We start from the raw sequence: 25,867 nt of genomic DNA on the forward strand, positions 1-25,867 counted from the left end.
TCAGAATCCAGCTGAAATTGTGTGTTGCGGACAGGATTGGAGTGGATGGAGATACTTTCCCTGTCTCAATGTGCAAGCTCTCGGGTGCAGAGGGCCACCTGCCCACAGAGGAGGGGAGAAAAATATCTGTCTAACCCGTAGGAAAAGGTAAAACAGCAACTGAGCAACCTGATCACTTGCGAACACTTGTGAACACAAATCAATTCCCGCAAGAATATTGCTGTAAGATGCAAACTTGACAGCAAGGCAATTTTATCAAAACCATTTATCTTTTTTTCACTTTTCTCGCAAATAAGTAACTTGATTCCTTAATACCAATTTGAGAGGGGGATATTCTGACCGTATGAAACATAAGGCTGAAAGATGCAAAAAAAAGTGAAGTAGAAAATTTCTAAATACTAATCTTGGCCTAAGTAGAATCTTTTAACAAGGCTTGAAATTGTGCACGGATTATCCAGATGGCAGGAAGAGACTCCATCTGATAGGATTAGACCTTTGTGGCTCCCTTTGTTCCATCTGTTCTTCCCCCCCCGAAGCCTGCACACACAACTCAACAACCACAAATGCAGCTTCTGTCCTCACTCTCTGCACATCGTTACAGGCAGGGTTTTATATTACCATTATTGTCTTTCTTATTTGAAAGAACCTTACGATCCCAACTTGCAATCATGCTCTTCTGAGTGTTCTAACAGGTGATTCAAATATGACTTGGCGCTCTCACATATTAACCTCTGTAATCATGGGGAGGGGGTGGGAGTGCTTAGTGTTGTATTTTCATATGTTTTGGGAATAAAGTTAAAGTTGCTGTGTGTATTGATAGAACTGGATGGTGCTCCCTAAAGAGGTATGGAGTTCGCATTTCGAACAAGTCAGTTTTGAATCTCGCGCTGAATCTTTGGGATTATTCCCTCAATTTTCCTGATCCGTCTTGCCACCTACTTTAACACAACCTGTGACTGTCGTCAACCTCCGCCTGATGTGTACATGGCCAGAGGTATGAAACACAGAATACAGCAGCCCCGTGCAAAAGGAACATCATCCTTCACTAGCTGAGGAATCACGGTGGAAGGCCAATTGGACACAGCAAACAACTAAAGAATAGGCGGGGGAAGGGGGGGAGGCGATCTGGGGCAAATTGGGAAGTGTTAAGAAAGGGTTTGGTTTGGCTTTTAAAATCTTGAAAAGTTGTGGGAGGAAGAGGAGATAGAATGAGAAGAGAGATGGTATGAATGGTCTTGATTCCAATAGGCAGTGGAGGAAAATGCATGGCTTCAGGATGGGAATGAGAAGTTGCTCCACCAACTCAAGATGAATCCGAGAGAGTATTCCGAAAAAAAGAAAATGGGCTCTCTCTTGGTGCATCTGTTCGCACAGTGCCTCACAGTTCCATGTCTCAAAATTGTAGGGATTTCAGATAGAGGTTTCTGCGGTTCCTGCACACAGACTGTGCACAGAATAATATTATGCTCCATCGGGAGAAAGCTAGATGTGGTAAAGAAAATGAATCCCACAGTAACCCTCTTTGCTGCTTTTCAGAGAGGCTGTGCCAAAACTAATAAAACTAAAATCTCTATAACGTCCTGTTTAACATACTTACAGCTACTTTCCAATTTTCAGCCTGTATATATTATTACTACACTAACACTGAGGCCACATTATGTGTTTTTTTAAATGTATCTTAACTCTTCCACAGCCGCACCACTGTTGGTTTTTAAGAGCTGCCTTCCTCTTTTCTTCCCTTCCTCTTCTGAAGGTGCTGACTCAGGCTGGGGTACAGTTCCTTTGGCACCCTGCTCTCATGTGTGAGCCCAGACTGTCAACTTGCCCGATCTACCCTTCGCTCCGCAAATGGGCCTTCTGAGCAGCCCACACATCATCCTGAGTTGCAACTGTATCGCCGTTCCTTCACTGTCGTTGGGTCAAAAATCCTGGAACTTCCTTCGGGACAGCACTGTGGGTGTACTTGCACCTGAGGGAACTGCGGCAGTACGAGAAGGCAGCTCATCATTACCTTCTCAAAGGCAATTCAAGATGGACAGTCAATACTGACCTAGCCAGCAATGCCCACATCCCCGGAATGAATTAAAAAATATGCATGTCACCACGATAATGGGCACTCAGAGATCAGAAACACCAGGGCAATAGTATTTTACACTGTGCAAAGAACCAACTGAACTGTGTCAGAGAGGTGAACTATGGTCACTTTTGGCACACTGAGGGAACATTGGCACAAAGCAGTGAATGTCAAGAGTGTCTGGCTGTGTAATACAAACCAACAGCCGAGTACAGCATTGATGGCTGACTCATTCATTCAATTCAAATAAATACTTCAGGAATTTTTAGTTGGGTGAAACTTGTTTTGCCCCCTCATTTCCCTCCTTTAAGACTGACAATATTCTCTCTGCCAACTACCCACTGTCCGGCCCTGAGACTGTTTCACGCTCTGCAAAGTGGACTTTCAAAGACGTTCATTTGGGTTTCCCAGTCATTTTTCTTTTTTTTGTTCTAGCAGCTGGTAATGCCACTGGCTCTGGTAGGAATTGTTTCAGCATCAGTAAGCTCCCGTGATGGCTTTGTGACACATTGCACCACTTGAGATGGTGCCTGATGAGCCACACAAGACCATAAGGTCCCAGTCTTGATTCTTGGGTTTGTTGCTGAATCGGCAGCATCAATTGACCTCGGTGTTCCTGGGTTATCAAGTGGAAATAAATCAGCCGGAATAACTCATTACTACCTACTGACTCCTGCTGGAAGGGAATTGGGAGTTCGGGTGAGGGTGGAATCGACATCCGCTGCAACGACCTTGCAGGGCAACCTAGAAAACAAACTAACCAAAAGCTGACCAACAGCTTTAGGAAAAGTAACACAGTCCTCAAAAAGGCTCAAGAATGGCCCTGACAGATAGTAACACAAGTTTTTTTACCAAAACAGTCAGAGTAATAAGAACCACATAAAGTATTGTTCACCCATCATCCACTGTCCTACATTAGCACCAGTTTGAGAGGGCCTCAAATTTAAATCTTTGTTTTCAAATCCCTCCCTACCTCTATAAGCTCCTCCAGCCTTACAGCTCTCCAAGATCTCTGCGTTCCTCCAATTCTGGCCCCTTGCACATCCCTGAATTTTATCACACCACCATAGGCAGCCTGGCCTTCAGCTGCCAAGACTCAGAACTCTAGGATTCCTTCCTAAACCTCTCTGCAGCTCTAACTCTTCCTTTCCAGTCCAGAAGGGAAAAACAGTAAAATGAGAAAATAAGAATGCTGAACTGGTCTTGTATACTTCAAAATGGAACACCAGTCAAATGGGGCAATACGAATACTAGTCCAGCTGTTTTTTCTTTAATTAAGATGCTCTCTAAAACCTACCTCTTCGACCAAGCTTTTGGCCACCTTATTTTTTTTTATCCATTTGTGGGACATGGGTGTCGTTGGCTGGCCAGCGTTATACAATACAATCTTTACAGTGCAGAAGGAGGCCATTCGGCCCATTGAGTCTGCACCGACAACAATCCCACCCAGGCCCTATTCCACAACCCCACGTAATCCCCCTGACACTAAGGGGCAATTCCAACCAGACCTGTTCCCCGTAACTCAAAGTTTTTACCCCGCTAATCCCCCTAACCTACATATCTTGGGACACTAAGTAGCAATTTAGCATAGCCAATCCACCTAACCTTTGGAGTGTGGGAGGAAACTGGAGCACGTTTTCCATGCAGACATGTGGTGAATGTGCAAATTCCACACAGACAGTGACCCGAGGCTGGAATTGAACTCAGGTCCCCAGCGCTGTGAGGCAGCAGTGCTAACCACTGTGCCACCGTGCTGCATTTATTGCCCATCCCTATTTGCCCTTTGCAGGACAGTTGAGAGTCATTGCTGTGGCTCTGCAGTCACATGTAGGCCAGACCAGGTAAGGACAGCAGATGGGGCGGCACGGTAGCACAGTGGTTAGCACTGCTGCTTCACAGCTCCAGGGACCTGGGTTCGATTCCCGGCTTGGGTCACTGTCTGTGTGGAGTTTGCACATTCTCCTCGTGTCTGCGTGGGTTTTCTCCGGGTGCTCCGGTTTCCTCCCACAGTCCAAAGATGTGCGGGTTAGGTTGATTGGCCATGCTAAAATTGCCCCTTAGTGTCCTGAGATGCGTAGCTTAGAGGGATTAGTGGGTAAAATATGTAGGGATATGGGGGTAGGGCCTGGGTGGGATTGTGGTCGGTGCAGACTCGATAGGCCAAATGGCCTCTTTCTGCACTGTAGGGTTTCTATGATTTCTATGATTTCCTTCCCTAAAGAACATTAGTGAACCAGATGGGTTTTTTCGACAATGGTTTCATGGTCATAAGTAGATTCTTAATTCCAGATATTTTATTTATTGAATTCAAATTCTATCAACTGCCATGGCAGAATTTGAACCCGGGTCCCCAGAACATTAGCTGAGTTTCTGGATTAAGTCTCTAGCGAAAATACCACTAGGCCATCGCTTCTCATAATAATGTTGTCATATTGTTGATAATGCCGCTGTGAGGCACCTTGGGAGACATTTTCGCACATCAAAGGCATCACATAAATACAAATTATGTTTGTTGTTAAACTACAGGGTGAAAAGGGATGAGCACAAAGGAACATATGAAAAGCACCAGACCATTTGGCCCCTCAAATCTGTTCTGCCATTCAATCAAATCATAGCTGAGTCTAGGAAGGTCTGAAGGGAACGGTGAATCATCACTTTGTTCCCAGGGGAGTTGAGGAGCAAGCTTTTCCAGAACAATGTTGAATTTTTACATTATAAATTATGCATATGGGTTTATTAGTGTAACTATTCCACGATTATAAGCACTTACATATTTCGCATTTAATAGATCTTTAATCTAAAGAAAGGAAGTGACATTCGGATTTCCAATCGGCCAACCAGCCTTTCAATCACCAGTCACTTCAAAAGTTAGTCTTGGTTATTCAACCTTCCGATATAACTACTCTCAATTAGACACTGGACCTGGGACAAGCCGGGGCGGGGGGGTTGGGGGGGGGAATGTGGAGAACAGATGGAGGGGCTGATTTCACCAATCTATTAAGAAATGTGGAATCATATTGCATAGAAGGAGGCCATTCAATCCACATCATGTCTATGCTGGCACTTAAAAAGAGCTGTCGCATTAGTCCCACTCCCCTGGGGTAGGAGGTCTTGCAATACAGTAGTTGCATCCCTACCTCTGGGCCAGAAGCTCCAGGTTCCAGGACTCGTTCGCCACCAAAAGAGAGTTTATAACGTGGTTCATAATCAGCTTGGGAGTCCTTCCACCATTATTCCCTGGAAGGGAAAAAGTGTGATGGTACGCTAAAAAAAAACTCTCTCGGGTCTTTCCCTAGTGCCCTCCTACCATCCAGTATGGCAACATAAAATGGTTGCAGTAGCAGTCCATTTTATACCCCACCCCTAAATTCAGTCTGACTGGTGGCCAACGTGACATTGCCTGATTTGTGCTGATACCCAAGCCTAATTTTTAATCTCTTGCGAGAGCCTCCACCGCAGGGATACTGAGCACATGTATGAGTGTCCTCTGTGGCTTCATTTTCTGCTGGCACTTATTATCGGTGCTTGCCTGTGAGGAGCTGCTGCTGGAGCGTTCCCGGTTGCCTGTGAATCTGTACCCCAGCGAGAGGCAGTTACTTCAAGGAGGTGAGACGAGTAAAGAGAAGACTATTGACAGCAAGGCAAAAAAAAAAACGTTCTGGTGTCTAGCGAGGGCAAAGAGTTCGCAAGGACTAACCGCCTCCTAACAAATCTTGTAGCAGCGTGACTTCCCTGTCTCCAGGAGATACAAGGCAACACACACATCACTGCCATATCAACTAAATAAAAACACACATTCCTAATTATTTATTTTTCATCACCAGCAGCCAAACTGTCTGCTCCAATGTAAAGCTCACACTGTTGCGTGAATTATTGCACATTATAAATACAATCTGTCCAAGTCCAGTTGTGACATGGCGTTGTATGTAGACTGTGTTGCTGGGGATATTGCCCCTGGATATTTGAGCTTCGCCCATATGGGTTTACCTGAGTTTCTGGGTTCCTTCACTCAGCCTTGAGTTAGCTGAAATAATCCAGCAGGACTCACCTGTGAGGTTGATGTTTGAGGACAGTACAGGGAACTTTACAGGGCCAGTCTCCACTGTCAAATCAGCAGAAACCCCATTTACAGGGGGAAGTGGGGTTGGAGCCAAAGTGAGAGTGGCGGGATAAACACGAGAAAATTCAGCCCTGAGGGTTCGCATATAGATGTTGGAGCTTCCTGGTTCTGAGTGACTGAACACTCACTGAATGCTGCCCTGCACAGACAGAGCAGGGAGGTTAAGGATTAAGCCTCGCTGTGCTGAATTATTGCTCCGATTACAATGGGAACCTACAGTTTGCCACCAATTCCCAAGCCTCAGGTCTCTGCTCCTGATCACTGTCCAGTGCGCCCCACCGCTAGACAGCTCACTGCCAGAATTGGGCTTCATGATCTGATAGCTCACACGCTGAGACACAGATTCCAGGTACAAGCAATTGTTTGTTCAAGAGAACACCATGGACATGAGTGGTAATAGGAACACAAGGAAGCTAACATCCCAGTGAAGCACACAGAGGTGACAGGAGAATTAAAGAAGGGACTTCATCCTTTGACAGACAAACTCTGTCAAAATCTTCAACCGTTATGAGGCAACCAGACCCTTGGTATTTCAAATATATTCATACTTTTGATAGCTCTTAATGGCTTTTACAATGTAACAACAACAATTTGTATTTATATAGTACACTTAACTCAGTAAAGTGTTCCGAGGCATTCCACAGGAGAATTACCAAACTGTATTTGCCATTCAGAGATATTAGGCTAAGTAACCAATAGTTTGGTCAAAGAGGTTGAAGTATCTTAAAGGTGGAAAGAGAGGTCTGGAGTGAGGGTTGCAGAGTGTAGGGCCCAGCCAGTTGAAGGCACAGCTGCTAATGGAATATAGGAGCAGGAGTAGGCCAATTGGTCCGTTGAGCCTGTTCCATCATTCCATTTGATCATGGCCGATCTTCTGCCTCAGCATCACTTTCCCATGCTATCCCCATATCCCCTAATGTCAATAGTATCCAAGAATCTATCAATTTCTGACTGGAACATAAACAGTGACTGAGCCTCCACAACCCTCTGGGGTAGAGAATTCCAAAGATTCATCACTCTCTGAGTGAAGAAAATCCTCCTGATCTCAGTCCAAAATGCCTGCCCCTCATTCTGAGACTCTGTCTCCTAGTTCTAGACACCCTTGCCCCTAACCCTCCCTTTCTCCCGACTGCACCCCCCACCCCCCTTCCTGCAGCCAGAGGAAATATCCTTTCCGCATGTACCCTGCCAAGCCTTGTAAGAATTTTCTAACTGCGGGATTTTCTAGACCTTCTCAGTAAAGGGATCTTGTAGTCCCACTTAAGGCAAACTACTCCCCCCCCCCACCCCCGCCGGTTCCCTGAGGTGGGATCCCCTGTGGAGGGGTGGGCGAGCCATACATAAAATCATAGACCTCGGCAGAACTGGAAGATCCCACCAGCAGCTAATGGCAAGCTGCCTCTGCCACTTGCCTCCTGTCCTAAGGTTAAATGACACGGGGGCGGCACGATGGTACAGTGGCTAGCACTGCTGCCTCACAGTGCCAGGGACCCGGGTTCAATTTTGGCCTCAGGTCACTGTCTTTGTGGAGTTTGTACATTCTCCCCATATCTGTGTGGGCTTCCTCCAGGTGCTCCAATTTCCTCCTACACTCCAACGATGTGTGGGTTAGGTTAATTGGCCATGCTAAAAATTGACCCTATTGTCAGTGGGATTAGCAGGGTAAATATGTGGGGTTACGGGAATAGGGCCTGGGTGGGATTGTAGTCGGTGCAGGCTCGGTGGGCCGAATGGCCTTCTTCTGCACTGTAGAGATTTTATGTCTATTCTATAATCATGGTGGAGAGATTAAAACTGGGGATGCAAAACAGGCCACAATTCTATTAATGCAAATTATATATCGATATATAGATAACTAAAGCTGCATGTTAAAGATATAGAAATAGATTGTATGGATTTCCGTTCCTATTATAGAGCTTTATTCAGCAGGAGTATATATCAATAATTGAGGAACAAAGGTCATTGTGCGCCACAAATACTATCCATCCATTAATTCGATTTTTCAAAATCTACCCAGTGTAGCTTCCCCAGGTCACCATAAAAAGCACACAGTTCTCCTCAATCCTTCGCTGCACGGTCCTGTGTTATCCAGCTAGAGATTTGCATATGGCTTGCAGTGAATTCCTTGTCACTCGTAGTAGTAATGATACATGCACTGATGGAGTTGTTTCTTGCAGGCTGCCTGTCAGAGCGATGCCCTGGCCTTGCCTGGGTGTGTATCAGATCATTAGATAATAAAGTGTTAGATCAGGCCAGACTGACAGGGTCTGTAACTATCATTTCCTGACGCGCAGAGCTTTTTGTCACATAGGGAAGAGAAAAACAGGAGACCATGTTTATTCTGATCCCTATTTTAAATAGACTACAGCACACTTGCCACTTTACATTTACATAGAACATAGAAAAAATACAGCACAAACAGGACCCCATCCTACAACGGTACAGCTCAGCTCTGCCGATGGTGCTGCTGTCCATCCGAGGCCACAAGCCTGCTAATTGAGACATGGCGGCAGCTGATTAGGAGGCCACCTCTTGTAAGAAACTGCCAGTGGGTGCACTGACAGCAACTACAGGATCAGGACCTGAAAATCATCCCAACCAGCCATTGTTTCTGAAGATTCCACCTTATGAAAAGAGTTTAATGCTCCCCCCAGCGGCTCGTTTGGTGGCTCATGGAAGGCCTTCCCACCCGGCCGCCAATTAATGCTCACTTAAGGACCTCATCCCACTGCCATTGGTATTCGACCCAGCGGTGGGCAGGGAATGTGCCATGCAGGAATCCTGAGAAGCAAACCCTGTCAGGGTTGTTTACCAACTTCTCGGTGGACTCCTTGTTCAAAGGCACTCAGGGCCTGGTCAAGGGACCTGGCATCAGAAAGGATGCCCGCTGAGAGCCGAACCCTGCATCTACAGCCAATACCTCTCCCGCCCAGCAAATGCAACCCAAGATCTGTCAATCACATGTGACCTGTGACCTGGGTGTACTACTGGTAGCAGCCAATACCTCCCTGGTGGTATTGGTGAGCAATGAAGAGCCACTTGTCTGTGATTGGCTGGCAACTCTTACAAGGCAGGACTTCCGCCTTCTCTGGCCCTCAAGCACTGAGATTAATGATGGAGGCCTTTACTACTCCAACTGGCAACAACTAACTTAGCTCTTGTGCTCTCTAAGTTTTACTGTCACACTCGGCAGTATTTTTACTATTTAAACACTCAGAGAATCAAAAGGAAAGCTATGAAATACCTCAGCTAAGGTAAAGCAATTATGCATTTAAAGAAAAAAGAAATGTACATTAGATTTAAATTATTCTGCAGCATTTTCCAGCAAATCTTTTAATAATTATAACATTGTATTTCGGAGAAAATCAGTTCTCTAATTGAGGGTACAGACAGCAGGAAAATGCAAGGATACATCACACTAATTGGCTTCACTAATGAATTAATCTATAAGGCAAAGAAATATTGCTTCCTCAATTGTTCAAAAATGATATATATACATACGTAGTTAAATAGGGATGAATTTGGAGACATGCATTAACTTGCAATAAATACTGAGAGTTACCAGACTGTGCAGCAGGCAGACTGATTGTTTCTCCTTCCTGACCATCCCTCCTCTCCTCCTGTACATCTCTCCCCACTGATTGCTCCTCCCTACTGACCATCCCTACTGGCCATCCTTACTGGATGGCCAGTAGGGATGGTCAGTAGGGAGGAGCATCCCATCAACTGTCCCTCCCCTCTAACTGTCCCTGCCCCCGACTGACCCTTCATCCTGATTGACCCTCCTTCCGGATTGGTTATCATAGAATCCATAGAATCCCTGCAGTGCAGAAGGTGGCCATTCGGCCCATCGAGTCTGCACCGACCATAATCCCACCCAGCCCCTATCCCCTTAGCCCCATGTATTTACCCTGCTGGTCCCCCTGACACTAAGTAGCAATTTAGCATGGCCAATCAACTTGACCCGCACGTCTTTGGACTGCGGGAGGAAACCGGAGCACCCGGAGGAAACCCACACAGACATGGGGAGAATGTGCAAACTCCACAAAGAGAGTGACCCAAGCTGGGAAGAGTTCCAGAAGGAGGGGCACGAATTTAATTCAATCCCTTTGGAGAGGAAAGTGGGATGGGAAGGCAGTATGCAAGAAGAGAGGAGTCAAGGGCTACTTTCTAAAGGAGAGGAATGATGATGGCGAGCCTTAAGAGCCTGTGTCCAAGGAGATGGAGCTGTTAACAATGTCAGTTTCTTTTTTTAAATTCATTGATATGATGTGGGCATGACTGGCTGGACAAGCATTCATTGCCCCATCCCTAATTGCCTTTGAACTCAGTAGCTTGCTGGGCATTTAAGAGGCAACCACATCTTTGTGGCTCTGGAGTCACATGTAGGCCAGACCAGGTAAGGACGGCAGATTTCTTTCTCTAGAGGGCATTCATGAACCTGATGGATTTTTAAGACATTCAACTCATGGTCATCGTTAGGCTGATTTTTACTGAATTCCAATTTCACCATATGCCGTGGTGGGATTCGAAACCGGGTCCCCACAGCATTACCCTGGGTCTCTAGATTACTAGACCAGTGACAATACCACTATACCACCGCATCACCTCAAGGAGGATATGTCGGCTGGTCAGCTGTTTAGTCAGGATTGGGCTAAGGGAACAGGAGATGGATCTGACAGACAAGATGAATTGAAGCAGGTATTAGGAGAGATAGGAGAGAGACTAGACAAAGACATGAGTTCAGGGCTAGGGCAGGGAGGGAAGCCAAGAAGAAGATTGTCCTGGTAGGTTAGGAAAAGCTTGTGTGTTTGTGTTCGTGTGTGCATGTATGTGTTGTGTGCTTATGTGTGTGTGTGTAAGTATGTGCCACGTGTGTCTGTGTGTATGTGCCATGTGTGTCTGTGTGTATGTGCCATGTGTGTACACGTACAACCCAGGATGTGTGTCAGGACCCCGTGAAAATAAGTCCTGGCGCACTGACCTCCTTTTCAATTTCCACTAGAAGGGAGGCTGCTGATCAGATTGTCTCAATTTTAATGCACAATCTTAACGCCACCATCACAGATCAGCAACTTTCAATTTTTCTGTCTCTGCATTATTTTAATTTGAATCTTTCTTTTTGCTCGCTAACTGGGCAGCACAGCAGCAGGAATAAGGAATTCATCGGGAGTAAAAGTGACTTCAGGAGAAGTGGCACAAGACAGGCAATGGTACAGTCAGATGTTCTTTCCTAGGGTAGAAAAGTCAAGTACTAGGGGACATAGGTTTAAAGTATGTGGGGAAAAGTTTAGAGGAGATGTGCGAGGCAAGTTTTTTACAGAGAGGGTTGTGAATGTCTGGAACGCGCTGCCCGGGGAGGTGGTGGGAGCAGGTACGAGAGCGGCATTTAAGGGGCATCTTGACGAATACATGAATAGGATGGGAATGGAAGGATAGGGACTCTGTAAGTGCACGGTTTTAGTTTAGGCAGGCATCATGATCGGCGCAGGCTTAGAGGGTCGAAGGGCCTGTTCCTGTGCTGTACTGTCCTTTGTTCTTTTGTAAGTCACTACCCAGATCTCTGCTCAATCGAGCTCCTTTGGAAAACAGAACAGGAGGGACTGTCAACACTTTACAACTCTCTGTTGTCTGCTTTGCAATAGTATCCAAGACCAATTCAGCACCTTGTGTAAGGTAGGACCGGAAGTCGTATATCAGCGGACATTTGGTGCTATATTGTACAGGAATATTGCGACTAGGAAACATAGAGTCTTCTGTGTATTCAAGCAATGTAAATACTACGGGTGACTCGTGTCTCCTTCCAGCAACACAGTTTAGGAGCATTGAGGTACCATGCAGGGTCTGTCCCACTCTCTGACTATGGAGAGAATGGCTGTGTCTGCAAGACCAGGTTAAAGTCCAACAGATTTATTTGGTAGCAAATACCATAAGCTTTCCAAATAAATCTGTTGGACTGGTGTTTTGAGACTTCTTACTGTGTTTACCCCAGTCCAACGCCGGCATCTCCACATTGTGTCTGCAAGGCACAGCTCTCTGTGTGTCACTGCCAACCCAGGTCTGGTTGCATTTAATAACCTGTTGGACTTTAACCTGGTGTTGTTAGACTTCTTACTGTGTTTACCCCAGTCCAACGCCGGCATCTCCACATCAGGCATTTAATACTAACAAACAGCTCTCTTCATTTTTTTTAACAACTGACACTTGTTCTAAACTGAAAATTCTGCAATGAGCAACTTATCTGAAAAGTAAATGGATGGGTTAAAGATATTGACCCATCAAATTATAGGCGCTATCGAAATGCAAGTTGATGTTGGTGCTGAATGATCTGTCGCCCAGACGTTAGCTCATTGTTTTTTTATCTCTCTCCTTCTGGATCCTGACAGACTCCCTGCTTTTCCTTTCGGCTTTTCCACTTTGTCTCTGTAATCATGTTGGATTAGATGTGATGTGGGAATAGCATGCTTTTCAACTGATGACAAGGGAAGAAATCTTGCTTAAATCCGAATCAAACAGCATAGTTTGGACGGAGGGGAGGGGAGGCCAAGCAATGCAGGACTTTACATTGACACAGATTGACTGACTGTGGAATGAAGAAGTAGGTGCATGCATCTGTCAGCAGAGACAGCAACAACAAAACTTTGCATTTATATATCCACTTTAACATAATGAAATGTCCCTAGGTGCTTCACGGAGACATTATAAAATAGACAGTGTGCTTCCTGTTTTGAAACTTTCTTATCTTGACAACTGACTTTGGAATCTTTTTCTCTCTGCTACTGCCTAAAAATAACTTGTGAAAATTTCAAGGTTAAAGGCAAAGCAATACATTCAGGAAAACATTGGGAATAATTTCAGCTTGTTTGCATCCACAGTACCTACCTACCTATTATTTTGTCATTTCCAGGGCATTTTCTGTAGTGAGTGTATGTTGGGGTCGCAGGGGTGATGCGAGCTGCAAAGAATGTACCAGCTTATGAGGTCAAAACAGAACAAATAGTGGGGAATGTGACTGTCCAGGCACTGTTCCACTTATTCTGTGGCAATGATAAACAGCAATCCACTTCAGAATTGGGATAATGAGAAAGAACTTGAAGAACAGAAAGATAGCTATGCGTGTACATGTATGTATGTGGGTGCACATATGTGTGTGCTTCTGTACATATTTGTGTGTGCATGTGGATGCTTTCATGTGTTTGTATGTGTGCCTGTGTGTGCACATGTATGTGTTGTGTGGATATGTTGTGTGTATAAGTATGTGCCATGTGTGTCTGTGTGTATGTGCTGTAAGTGTACACGTATGACCCAGGATGTGTGTTGGGACCTCATGAAAGTAAGTCCTAACGCACTGACCCCCATTTCAACTTCCACTAGGTAATTCCCCTGTTCCCTGGGACGCTCTGCGAAGGGACTTGGGACAGTTCCACAGGATTTACCTGAATCATTACCCAGGAAATGTTAGACAGATTAAAACCTACTCTAACACTTCGGTAACTCCAGAACTGACTCCCCCAATCACACTGTGCTGCCCCCCACCGATCGACCCCTTGGTTAATCTCCTGACTCCCCTCCAACCTAACTATTCCCCAAACACCTGACTACCCCTATAATACCCCCTGACTACTCCACAGTGCCCCCACATACACTTTCCATACCGACCCGACTACCCCCCATCCATCTGTCATCTCACCCACACTACACACCCATTCACTAACATTCGCCTTGAGCCTTGAAATTTACTATACAGCAGCTAGTACCACAAAAAGCGAGCGCGTCCTGCCTTCCCCACATCGATACAGCGCTGCAACTGAGTGTCCCAATGGAGGCCGCACTCAGCATTTCTGGTAAAGCCGGACTCAGATGATCCGGCAAGAAATACCACGCAGCATCAGAGGGGGGCAAAGACTGAGCGGAGAAGCATTGTGTCATTTTTGCCACTCCTCTGGAACATTGAGTATAGGCAATGATGATCTATCTTTTAAAAAGCCAACCAGGAAATGATAGTAATTCCATAAGGGGAGACAGAGGCCAGCATTAATTCATGGAAGGGGGATCTTTTCTGCACATTCAGGTGACACACCAGAACTGTAAGCCCTTCAAGGTGTTCGCGTGTTAATCCTGAGACATCGAACATCCCACAAGCATTTTACTTGATTTCCACATGGTGAGATTTGACTTCAACAGTAGCACAAACAAGATCAGCAATATATTTTACAGCCCACCTGATATATGGATAAAAGGATCTGCCAATTCACTGCTGCCTTTTTGAGAACTATTTCTAGTTTCAGTTGAATTCGAGACACGGGTGGGGTGAAATGCAGTCTAGTATTCAGCATTGCAGATTACACAGCATTGCGGCATAGTGACAGTAGTGTGTACCGTCTGCAGGATGCACTGTAGAAAATCACCAAGGCTCCTTCGGCAGCACCTTCCAACCCCACATCCACTAGAAAGACAAGGGCAGCAGATGCATGGAACGCCACCACCTGGAGGTTCCCCTCCAAACCATGCATCATCCTGATTTGGAAATATATCACTGTTTCCTGCACTGTCGCTGGGAAACCCCTCTCTAACAGCACTCGGGGTATAGCTACACTACTTGTGTCACAGTGGTTCAAGAAGGCGATTCACCACCAATTTCTCAAGGGCAATTAGGGATGGATAATAAATGCTGGTCCAGCCAGTGTCTCCTACATCCTGTGAAATAATTTAATAAAACAAGCAATATTCTTGATGTTTAGTGATTTGGACTGTGGAAAGGACCACCTCCTGCACCGAAAGTATTGATCCTCCTGATGTATCGTTTCATGGGCATCTCACGTGTGGGGCTAGGCAGTGAATGTCTATATAAAATCAAATTACTGCGGATGCTGGAATCTGAAACCAAAAGAGAAAATGCTGGAAAATCTCAGCAGGTCTGGCAGCATCTGTAAGGAGAGAAAAGAGCTGATGCTTTGAGTCCAAATGACCCTTTGTCAAAGCTAAAAGGCATAGAAAGTGGGAGATATTTATACTGCAGGGGGAGGGAATGAAAGATGAGTCATAGCCATAGAAACCAGGGGAAAGGACTGCTAACGGCTATCTACAGAGAGAATAAAGGGTGTGAATGGCCAAACGGCAGAGAAGCTGTAAGCTGTGACAGATGGAGATGTTGGGGGGAGGCGGGGAAGAATGTGACAGAGGTAGAATGTAGAAAAGGGGAAGCGGGTGGAGAAAAGGTAAGGGGAGGGGGATGAAGTAGGGGGAAGGAAAGAGTGGGGGGGGAAGAAAAATGAAGACCATAAAGAAATAAAAGATAGAGAACAGTAAGAAATTAAATAAAATGGAATGAAAACAAAGGGGGCCGAGGTGGGGTATGTTTATAGTCTATAGGCTATAGGTGAATGTCGAGAGGCTTTTCGACTGCAAAAGTCGGCACAGTTTAAACCCATCCTGTCTTTGCCGCACTGCCAAACCGTGCAATTCCCAGCGAATGTCGGGCACTGGCAATCTGACTGATTTTGCCTGTCCCTACTCTCAGGGGCACAAACGCAACAGGTCATGCCACTACCATTGAGGGTTGAGTAATCCTAGCTCAAGAATCAAGACAGGAGCCACACGATGGAGTGTCTCAGCTGCTCATTGAGCAGCCCAGTAGAAGAGTGGTGAGAGACAGCAAGGCCGAAATGAAGAGCTCTACTGATCTTAACTTTGCCAAGATTTTCAATTCCGAATTCCAAACACCCATTAAACATTCCCAGAACAGTCAGCACATTCACACGTGACTGACACCTGAGCTGTTGTCTGTAATTGGAGAAATATTTTTAAAATCCCAACAGATGCAGCAGACACCATTTAGATCAGTGGCGATTGCGAGACACAGAACTGAAGGAGAATTCCCCAAACCAACGTACTTATCTAATTTCAATAATCTAAACAATAGGAGACTGGAGCTGAAATCTATATCAGGGGCCCCTTCAGCACTCTCAAACTTTGTCACAGTTTTGTGCATAGCCCGCCATCTGAAATTTCTAACTCTTGTGAAACTGGGAGAGTATAATTGTTTGGCTAATTGGGATAACAGATCAGCGCATTTTGCTAATTCAATCTCATTTGCTTATGCCAATTAAGTTAATTAGAAAATAGACTTCCCTCCATAATGGCAAATCCATAAGAACAATCTTTATAAAACTTAAGAGAGTATAATTGTTACACAATTATGGATAACTTATGAAGGAATTATGCTAATTGTAGTTAATTTACATATGAAATTGAACCAATTACAACATAATTTTCCCTCACAACTCAACTTGAGAGTACAGGTAATGCTAGTAACACTCTGCTAACTTTTGCAATGGTATGGCGAAGCTTCATGAAATAGCTGATTAAATTAAATCTACCTTTTTCTTACTACTTACAAAGTGTCCAGTTTGACATGCCTTAAGGTATATTGACTAGCATATCCGATGCATGACCCAATAGCAAATTGGGTGATGGTCATACAGTGTATTGGATGGATCTCTGATTCTGAAGGCCTAGACATTTGAAGGCCCAAAAATTTAAGCACATCATTTAGGGTGACACTTTTGTGCAGCTCTGTCAGAGCACTGAACTCTGGGAAATGCCATCTTTCAAGTGAGACAACGAACCAAGACCCAGTCTTCCATCGGAAGTGGCAAATTATTCTGAGGCATTCTGTCGAGAAGAGGAGCTAAATCTCCCCCAGTGTCCCGACCAATATTTATCCAGCGCACAAAATTAAGTTTGACTTGAGCAATTGCAGATTAATTGTGGACAGCCAACATGGATTTGTTACGGACAAATCGTGCTAAATAACTTGAGCATGCTTTAAAGTAAAGTTTAAAGTTTATTTATTAATCAAAAGTAGGCTTACATTCACACTGCAGTGAAATCACTGTGAAAATTCCCTAGTCGCTCACTCTGGTGCCTGTTCGGGTACTCTGAGGGAGAATTTAGCAAGGCCAATTCACCTAACCTGCACATCTTTGGACTGTGGGAAGAAACGGGAGTATCTGGAGGAAACCCATGCAGACAGAGGGAGAATGTGCAAACTCCACACAGACAGTGACCTAAGCCGACATTCGAACCCAGGTCCCTGATGCTGTGAGGCAGCAGTGTTAACCACTGTGCCATCTAACGTCTCTGTTTTTTCAGAAACAGAGACGTTAGATGATGCTACTGCTGTTGATGTGGGGTTCATGGGCCAGACGTTTCCAGCTGTTCATGCCCCACTGCCGCTGCTAGCAAGGATGGAGAATTTGGCGCTCAACTAGAGAATCCCGCTGCCATGAACAGCCAGAAAATTCCGGCCATAGACTTCCAAAAAGCACTTGTTAAAGTGCTGCGGAACAGACTTGTTAGCAGTCAGAATTCATGAAATAAAAGGGACAGTAGCAATATGGATATAAAATTGTCGCAAACACAAGTGATTAATGGTTGTTTTTCAGACTGGAGGAAAGTTTATAGTGGAGTTCCCCAGGTGCTGGTGTTAGGAACCCTGGTCTTCCTAATATACATTAATGATCCAGACCTTGGCATCAATTTCAACACTTGCAGATGACACAAAACATGGAAATATTGTGAGCTCTGATGAGGATAGTGACAGACTTCAACGGGACACAGACAGGCTGGTAGAATGGGTAGACAACTGGCAGATGAAATTTAATGCAGAGAAGTGTGATGTAATTATTTTTGGTAGGAAGGACACAGAGAGACAATATAAGGTAAAGGGTACAATTGTAAATGGGGTGCAGGAGCAGAGGCACATGGGGATATACGTGCACCAATTATTGGCAGGGTAGATTAAGACAGCCTTTAAAAAGCACATGGGATACTGGGTCGGAAAGTACAAAAGGAACATTGGCGGGATTTTCTGGCCACGCTCGCCCCAAGACCAGAAAATTCCACCCAAGGTCAACAGGCCTTTGCATGGTCTGCTCCCGCTCACTACAATTCCTGTGGTGGCCAGGACGGGAACATTCCAACCATTGGGTACAAAAGTAAGGAGTATTGTGTCCAGTTCTGGGCACCAGACTTTAGGAAGAATGTGAAGGCATTAGAGAGGTTGCAGAAAAGGTTCACAAGAATGTTCCAGGGAGAAAGAATTTCAGTAATGTGGAGAGATTGGAGAAGCTGGGGATGTTCTCCTTGCAGGAGAGAAGGTTGAGAGGAGATTGAATTGGGCGGCACAGTAGCACAGTGGTTAGCACTGCTGCCTTACAGCGCCAGGCACTGGGTTCCTTTCCAGGCTTGGAACACTGTCTGTGCGGAGTCTGCATGTTCCCCCCATGTCTGCATGCGTTTCCTCTGGGTGTTCTGGTTTCCTCCCACAGTCTGAAAGATGTGCTGGTTAGGTGCATTGGCCATGCTAAATTCTCCCTCAGTGTCCCCGAACAGACACCAGAGTGTGGCGACTAGGGGATTTTCACTGTAACTTCATTGCAATGTTAATGTAAGCCTAATTGTGACACCAGTAAATAAACTTTAAACTTGCAGTGTAAGTGCAATAATTTGGCACAAGTAGGGGAAGAAGTGAGATTGCCAACTTCTAAACTGATGTGAGCAATAATCACATATTCCTAACCAAGGGTGCAATCATTTCAAATCATCAGTCCTTGATTAATCAATTAATTTATATTTCAAGGCTTATACTAGAGATAGGAGGTTATGCCTATCAGGAAAGATTGAACAGACTGGGGCTCCTTTCTATGGTTTAGGGGATGACCTGATAAGAGTGCCTCTGAAAGGGCAGACACAGAGGAGTGAGCCTAAGCTACAGCCTTCAGTGTATTATAGTCAGAAATCCAATAGGGAAAGTCAGGAGAAACATCCTTGCCCAAAGAGTGGTTTTAACGTGGAGCTCCCTATTACAAGGAGTAGTCTGAGGCAAGTAGCATGGACGCGTTTAAGGGAAAGTTTATCAGTAACTTGGGAGTGGAGGTTGGGCTAGATGGCTCGAGTGAGGATCAGATTAACACCAATCTCAGGAAGTGTGATCCTCATTCGGCTGAGATAGTCTCGGGACCTGCCTCCTCACCCCACATTTAGTAATAGAAAATCACAGGATATTATCCGTTGATTGGGGATAATCGCCAAGGATCGGCCTTTAGGCAAAGAACTGAAGAAGTGGAAAGAGGAAGAAAGGAACACAAGGATATATTGATAGGGTTGGATGAAGTTGGGAGGAAAATATGTGTAGGGCATGAGTGCGGTTATAGACGATTTGGAATAAATGGTCTGTTTCGGTGTTTTATAGTCTCGGTAATTCTGCCTAGTGACTGCTGTTACCTTAACTACCTATTCCAGGAAACAAAAAGTGCTAGAGATGTCGCAGCCGGAACACTCAAACACAGAACTGCACACGCATTTACAAATTAGATGCTGGGATTGGGGGTGGGGGTTTAGCGTTAACCAATGAAAATGATATGCCTACCATGTTCCAGATAAGAGGGCGTACCTTCAGAGGGATCGAGCCTTCGAGCCCTCCGACCGTGTTTGGAGTTGTTGTGGACGAACATATTGTCGGAAATGGCCAGCACATGGCCATCCACATTCACCGTCGTGGAGACAACGACCTATGGAGGGAGAAAGTGAAAGGGCATTAGAGAGATGCTCCACCATTTCAGAGACTAACCAGTACTGAAGGGCATTCCAGAGCCAACACCCTGGAACTGCTCAATCATATTGTTTTAAAGAAGGGAAAAATAAACAAACAAATTCAGAGGTATAAATGAATTAAGAAAACAGCACCAGAGAGAAGGAAATCGCAGTAAGATACTTTATCGGGACAGAGTAAATCTGGGGCAGTGCTTTCAGAAATGCCAGAGCAAAGGTGCAAGCTTATGAGGAGAAGTTTAGGACAAATCTGGAAGAATTTCTTTGCACAGAGGTTGATCAATAGCTAGAAGAAGTTTCCAGAAAGGGTAGTTGAAGCCTGGACATTCCATTATTTGAAGAAGCAACTCAATGCTGAAATGGGAACGTCATAGGGTCAGTACTCAGAAAAGGTGAGGTGCAAAGACCTTCTTCACCAGAACCTATCCTGTGAGCACACGGCCCAGTAATAGTCTCCCCATTTCTGGTGAAATTGAAATGCTGTCAGGTGTCGTTAAGCTGGTTGCCAAAATTGCTGAATATATAATGATCGGTAGGAAATGCAGATGTGAAGAGGACATAAAGAGGCTACAAAAAGGTATAGATAGATTAAGAGAGTGGGCAAAGATCTTGCAAATGGAGTATATTGAGGGGGGAAATGTGAAGTTGTCCATTTTGGCAGGACAAAAAAGAAGCTTATCTAAACGGTGAGAGGTTGCAGAGCTCTGAGATGCAGAGGAATCTGGGTGTCCTGGTGCATGAATCACAAAAGGCTATTATGCAGGGACAGCAAGTAATTAGCAATGCTAATAGAATGTTATCATTTATTGTGAGGAGAATTGATTACAAAAGTAGAGAGGTTATGATTCAGTTATACAGAGCACTGGTAAGATGTACCGTGTACATTGGTCACCTTATTTAAGGAAGCGTGTAAATGCATTCGAAGCAGTTCAGAGAAGGTTTACCAAAAAAAACTTGGAATATTATGAGAATGATTCTAAATGTCCAGCTACGTGAAAATGGGAGAATTCCTATCTGTTTTTTGGGCGTGTAAATGATACAGACGGTTTCTAGCTGTTGCTGCAGGCAACGCATGGACATCTAGCCCCTGCTGCCCCCCATACCGCCCAGACAGATCATGCCTCACTCCCCCTGATCTGATAGGATCTGCAGCCTCCCCCCACCAGCACCCCCCACAAAGATCGGGTCGCCCCCTTCAGACCCCACCCAGGCATCTATTGGGACAGAGAGAGTAAACCCGGGCAGTACTTTCAGAAATGCCAGAGCAAAGGTGCAAGCTCATGAGGGGAAGTTTAGGACAAATCTGGAAGAATTTCTTTGAATAGAGGGTGATTCCCCTGCCTTGCATTCTGTCTCCCAGGGGGCCTCAATGGCCTCCGGTTCCACTGGCGAGGCCAACACAACTGTTCCACGGTCGTGGGGAGCAGGTACTTTCTTCACTGGAGAGAACCTCGCCCGGCGAAGCCATAAAGGCAAGCGAGCCCGGATGATTCAGCACCAGGTTCGCTAAGCAGATGCAAATAAGTATTTAAATAAATTTGAATAAATTATTCAACCTCTCGGCCATTTCCGGTGAGAGGCTAACCTTGCCGGAAATCCGCCTCTCGTAAAAATCACAATGGCAGGTTGTCTTATAAGGAAAGGTTGGAGAGGTTAGGTTTGTATACACTAGAGTTTAGAAGAGTAAGAGGCAACTTGATTGAAAACTTTAAGATCCTGTGGGATCTTGGATTCACAGGGTGAATGAGGACAAGATGTTTCCTCTTGTCAGAGAATTTAGAACTGAGGGAGTCGCTGTTTAAAAATAAGGGGTTGCTCATTTAAGACATAGATGAGAAAAATTTGTTTCTTTTAGAGGGTCATGAGTCTCTGGAACTCTCCTCCAAAGACAGTGGAAACAGAGTCTTTGTTTTTAAGGCTGAACGAGATAGATTAACAAGCGGGAGAAAGGTTATCGGGGGGTAGGCAAGAATGTGGCGCTTCAGTTCTAATCAGGGCCAGAATTCTCCGGTCTCACATGCCCCACTACTGCTGCCAGCGAGTACGGAGAATCTGGTGTTCAGCCAAATCTCCATTCCACAGCAGTGGGACTGGAGAATCCCAGCCGCAGGCGAGGTCGGAGAATTCCGGCCCAGATCAGCAATGATCGTATTGAATGGCAGACTCCTGCTTCTAATTTGGATATTCATATGTACAACCAATGAACTAAATTTTATTTTTGAAGTGGGGTCACTATTGCAATGGAAGAAACATGGCAGCCAATTTACACACAACCGGCTCCCACAAACAACAATGGGATGGTGGCTGCATCATTTGTATATGTTGCTGGATGGCTTTCTGCTGTTCTTCTGTGAGAAAGATTTGCACGTAGACATTGGGGTTGAGCCAAATCAAGAGGAGGAAAAGTAGTTTCTTACATTGTATATCTTATAACACAGCCAGTTTCCAGTGGGTTCAGGATTCAACACAATTCGTGATTTTCAAGGACATCTGGGATCCCTGATTCGACACGTGGCCCAATGAAATTGGTGTGAACTTCAATGAGGCAGAACAGGATGTAACTACACAGGCCACGCAATGCAGTTAAAGCTGCACAGCCCTGTGTGTATTTAGCAATGCTCACCAATTTAGTTGCAAACAGATATATGCTTTGTACATGACTTGACCAATAGAACCGTGATGCACCATTGATTACGCAAAGACTAGTTGTTGCGAAACAACAGGCTTTTATTAACAAAGAACAGAAGCACCCCCAAACCGATAGCTCATCCGAACTGAGGCAAAAGGGGCGGAGAGCAGCCACTTTTATACCCCGAGGAGGGTGGAGCCCCGGATTGAGGCAGCAGGGGCGTGTCCAGGCATATCACATAAACTATCACATAAACAGACAACTACAGTGGTTCACCACATTCACCCCCTGTTTAAAAAAAGAGTTCGGCGGGGGCGAGGTGGTGGAACGACAGTCACAAGTTATTGATTCAAGTTACAAGTTCAGTCACTCCGGGGGCTTGATCTGCCGCTGCGACCGCTGCAGTGTCGGCCGTGGTGCCGGTTCAGGAGGCCGCGGTGATGAGTCAGACACCAGTCCATAACCGGTGAAGCCATCCGTAGCGCCTTCAGACTGCCGGGTGTGTGGAGGCTGCTCCTGGGGCTCAGACGTGCCGTACACGGGGGCTAAATGAGCGTGCTGCGACCCTGGTGCATCATGGACAACGTTGGGAGCTGGAGTGAGGGGCTGTGGGATGTAGTACCTGCGGGGGCAGATCGCGAATGGAGACCATGTCCTCCCGCCCGTCGTGATACGCCACATAGGCGTATTGGGGGTTGGTGTGGAGGAGTGGGACCGTTCCGACCAGGGGGTATGATTTATGGGTCTGCACGTGCTTCCGGAGCAGGACAGGGCCTGGGGACGTCAGACACGACGGTAGTGAGGTCCCCGAGGAGGACTTCCTGGGGAAAACAAACATTCGTTCATGAGGGGTGGCTTTGGTAGCCGTGCACAGTAGTGACCTAATTGAGTGTAGCGCATCAGGGAGGACATTCACTGACCGGGACGTCGAAGCAAGGCATTATTGGCAGTGCGTAGCGCCTCACCGTGTTAGGGTGAATGAAACTCTCCATACGCCCACTATCAAATAAGCAGTTAGTAGTGTGGCCGTTTACCTTGATGACCATCATCGACCAGGTAAGCTGGTGAGGCCTGGACTGGTCCAACGTGACCGAGGCCACCGTCGGATTAGGCGATGCGGTGGACGGTTCCCAAAATGGCGGCCCCCGTGACTCGGCTGACGTCACCCAAGATGGCGGCTCCCGTGGATCGCGCACGGCCGCTGGCGTCCAAAATGGCGGCACCCGCGGATCGCACACGGTCGATGGCGTCAAAAGCAGTCCCCCCCGCGGATCGCATGCGGTGCTGCTGGGCCTGGGGGCCGAATTTGCCCTGCAAACTTTCAGGTAATGACCCTTCTTACCGCAGCCAGAGCAGATCGCGTCTTTCACTGGGCAGCGTTGTCGTGGGTGCTTCTCCAGGCTGCAGAAGTAGCACCTCGGGCCTCCGGGGACTGCCGCAGTGGTCAGTTCGGTGTTGGGATGGGGCGTGGCGTAGGTTTGCGGCCCTCCCGGGTACAGCGATGGCTGCGGTCACGGTGTCCATGGCGCGCCCTCGTGGTCGGGGGTGTAGGCCTTGAGGTTCCGGAAAGCCACCTCCAGCGAGCCAGCAAGCTCCACAGTTTTCTTCAGGTCCAGCCCACCTTGTTCCAGCAGGCGCTGCCGGATATAGGTCGACCTGATGCCCGCGACAAAGGCATCTCTGATCAGGTCGTCGGCGTTTTGGGCGGCTGAAACGGCCTTGCAGTTGCAGGCTCTGCCGAGTGCACGTAGTTCACGCAGGAATTGTTGAGTCGATTCCCCGGGCTGCTGTCTGCGAGTGGCCAGCAGATGTCTGGCGTAGACCTCATTCGGCTGCCGGTTGTACTGGCTCTTGAGGAGATCGATTGCCTCCTGGTAAGTCTCTGCGTCTCGGATCAGCGCGAAGACGTGAGCGCTGACGCGGGCGTGGAGCACGTGTAGTTTGTCGATGTCGGTTACGACGATGGCAGAGGAGGAGGCGATGAAGGTCTCAAAACAGCGCAGCCAGTGATCAAAAGAGTACGAGGCGCCAACTGCCTGCAGATCCAAATCCAATTTGTCAGGTTTCAGGAGTTGCTCCATCCCAAAATTTTTGTTAATAAAATTGATGCACCATTGATTACGCAAAGACTAGTTGTTGCGAAACAACAGGCTTTTATTAACAAAGAACTGGAGCACTCCCAAACCGATAGCTAATCTGAACTGAGGCAAAAGGGGCGGAAAGCAGCCACCTTTATACCCCGAGGACGGCGGAGCCCCGGATTGAGGCAGCAGGGGCGTGTCCAGGCATATCACATAAACTATCACATAAACAGACAACTACAGTGGTTCACCACAAACCGTGTGTTCTGGTTCACTGCAGCGGAGGTCAAAGTGCATCAGGCACATGCTTAAGAAAACTGATTGAGAAGAGGCTGCACGTTGAATGGGACAATGGTCAGACATAAACTCCCTGTGATCCTCAATCAGCCAAACATCTATTTATTCCAGCATAAAGTGGGACTTCCCTCAATTCAATCGGAACAGAAATGATCCATCAACCTATCAGCAGAATACAATTACAATGTGAAAAATCAAATATTTTGAACGTTAGCAGTAACAGTCCTCTCCTACACAAGGAGATATATGGGTATCACATTTCTGAGGTTAAGCCGCTTATTTTCCTCCTAGCGAGTCTGATCGACACAGCTTCAAAGTTCAGAACAATGTGGGTGGAATTTTCCCAAACAGTGAGTGCGATCTTACCAAATCGACTCTCCAGTTGATTGGCATGGTGAACCGGGAAGATGTGGGAGGCCAAAAACCCGATTTGGGCCCTGTTTTCCTGGCGAGAAAGGCTTCACGCGGAAAGGGAACAAAGCTGATTGGCATAGATTTGACTACATTTACATGAAGTAATCAAGTCCAGCACTGCTGATTTCGCTCCCACTCTAGTTAACCCGGGCCAGGGTGGGGGTGGGTGAGGGGGTGTGTGTGTGGGGGAGTGGAGGGGGTGCTGGCTGGAATTGGAGCCCATTGACGCCCCCGGATGGTGGGGGCCCAAAAATACATCCAGTTGGTGATTCTCTGTGTAAAATACATCCTGCTGGTGACTCTCTGTTTAAAATATATCCTGCTGGTGATTCTCTGTATAAAATACATCCTGCTGGTGATTCTCTGTATAAAATATATCCTGCTGGTGATTCTCTGTATAAAATACATCCTGCTGGTGATTCTCTGTATAAAATATATCCTGCTGGTGATTCTCTGTTTAAAATATATCCTGCTGGTGATTCTCTGTTTAAAATATATCCTGCTGGTGATTCTCTGTATAAAATACATCCTGCTGGTGATTCTCTGTGTAAAATACATCCTGCTGGTGATTCTCTGTTTAAAATATATCCTGCTGGTGATTCTCTGGGGCCGATTTTACCAAATCGGCTCTAAGTGAC

At 46.1% G+C, this 25,867-nt stretch overlaps 1 protein-coding gene across 2 annotated transcripts in view; it reads right to left on the reverse strand.

Annotated features, from left to right (window-relative positions):
* LOC144505244 (transcription factor COE1) overlaps positions 1-25,867 on the reverse strand; it is a 225,151-nt gene that overhangs the window by 184,395 nt on the left and 14,889 nt on the right. The window contains exon 2 of one of the 2 annotated variants that reach the window (XM_078231273.1): positions 19,627-19,768. In XM_078231273.1, coding sequence (XP_078087399.1) covers positions 19,627-19,768 — 142 coding nt within the window. The remainder of the gene's footprint in view (positions 1-19,626; positions 19,769-25,867) is intronic. The other variant, XM_078231274.1, reaches the window with a different exon arrangement.

The sequence above is a fragment of the Mustelus asterias genome, chromosome 16, assembly GCF_964213995.1.
Source record: "Mustelus asterias chromosome 16, sMusAst1.hap1.1, whole genome shotgun sequence".
Taxonomy (NCBI): domain Eukaryota; kingdom Metazoa; phylum Chordata; class Chondrichthyes; order Carcharhiniformes; family Triakidae; genus Mustelus; species Mustelus asterias.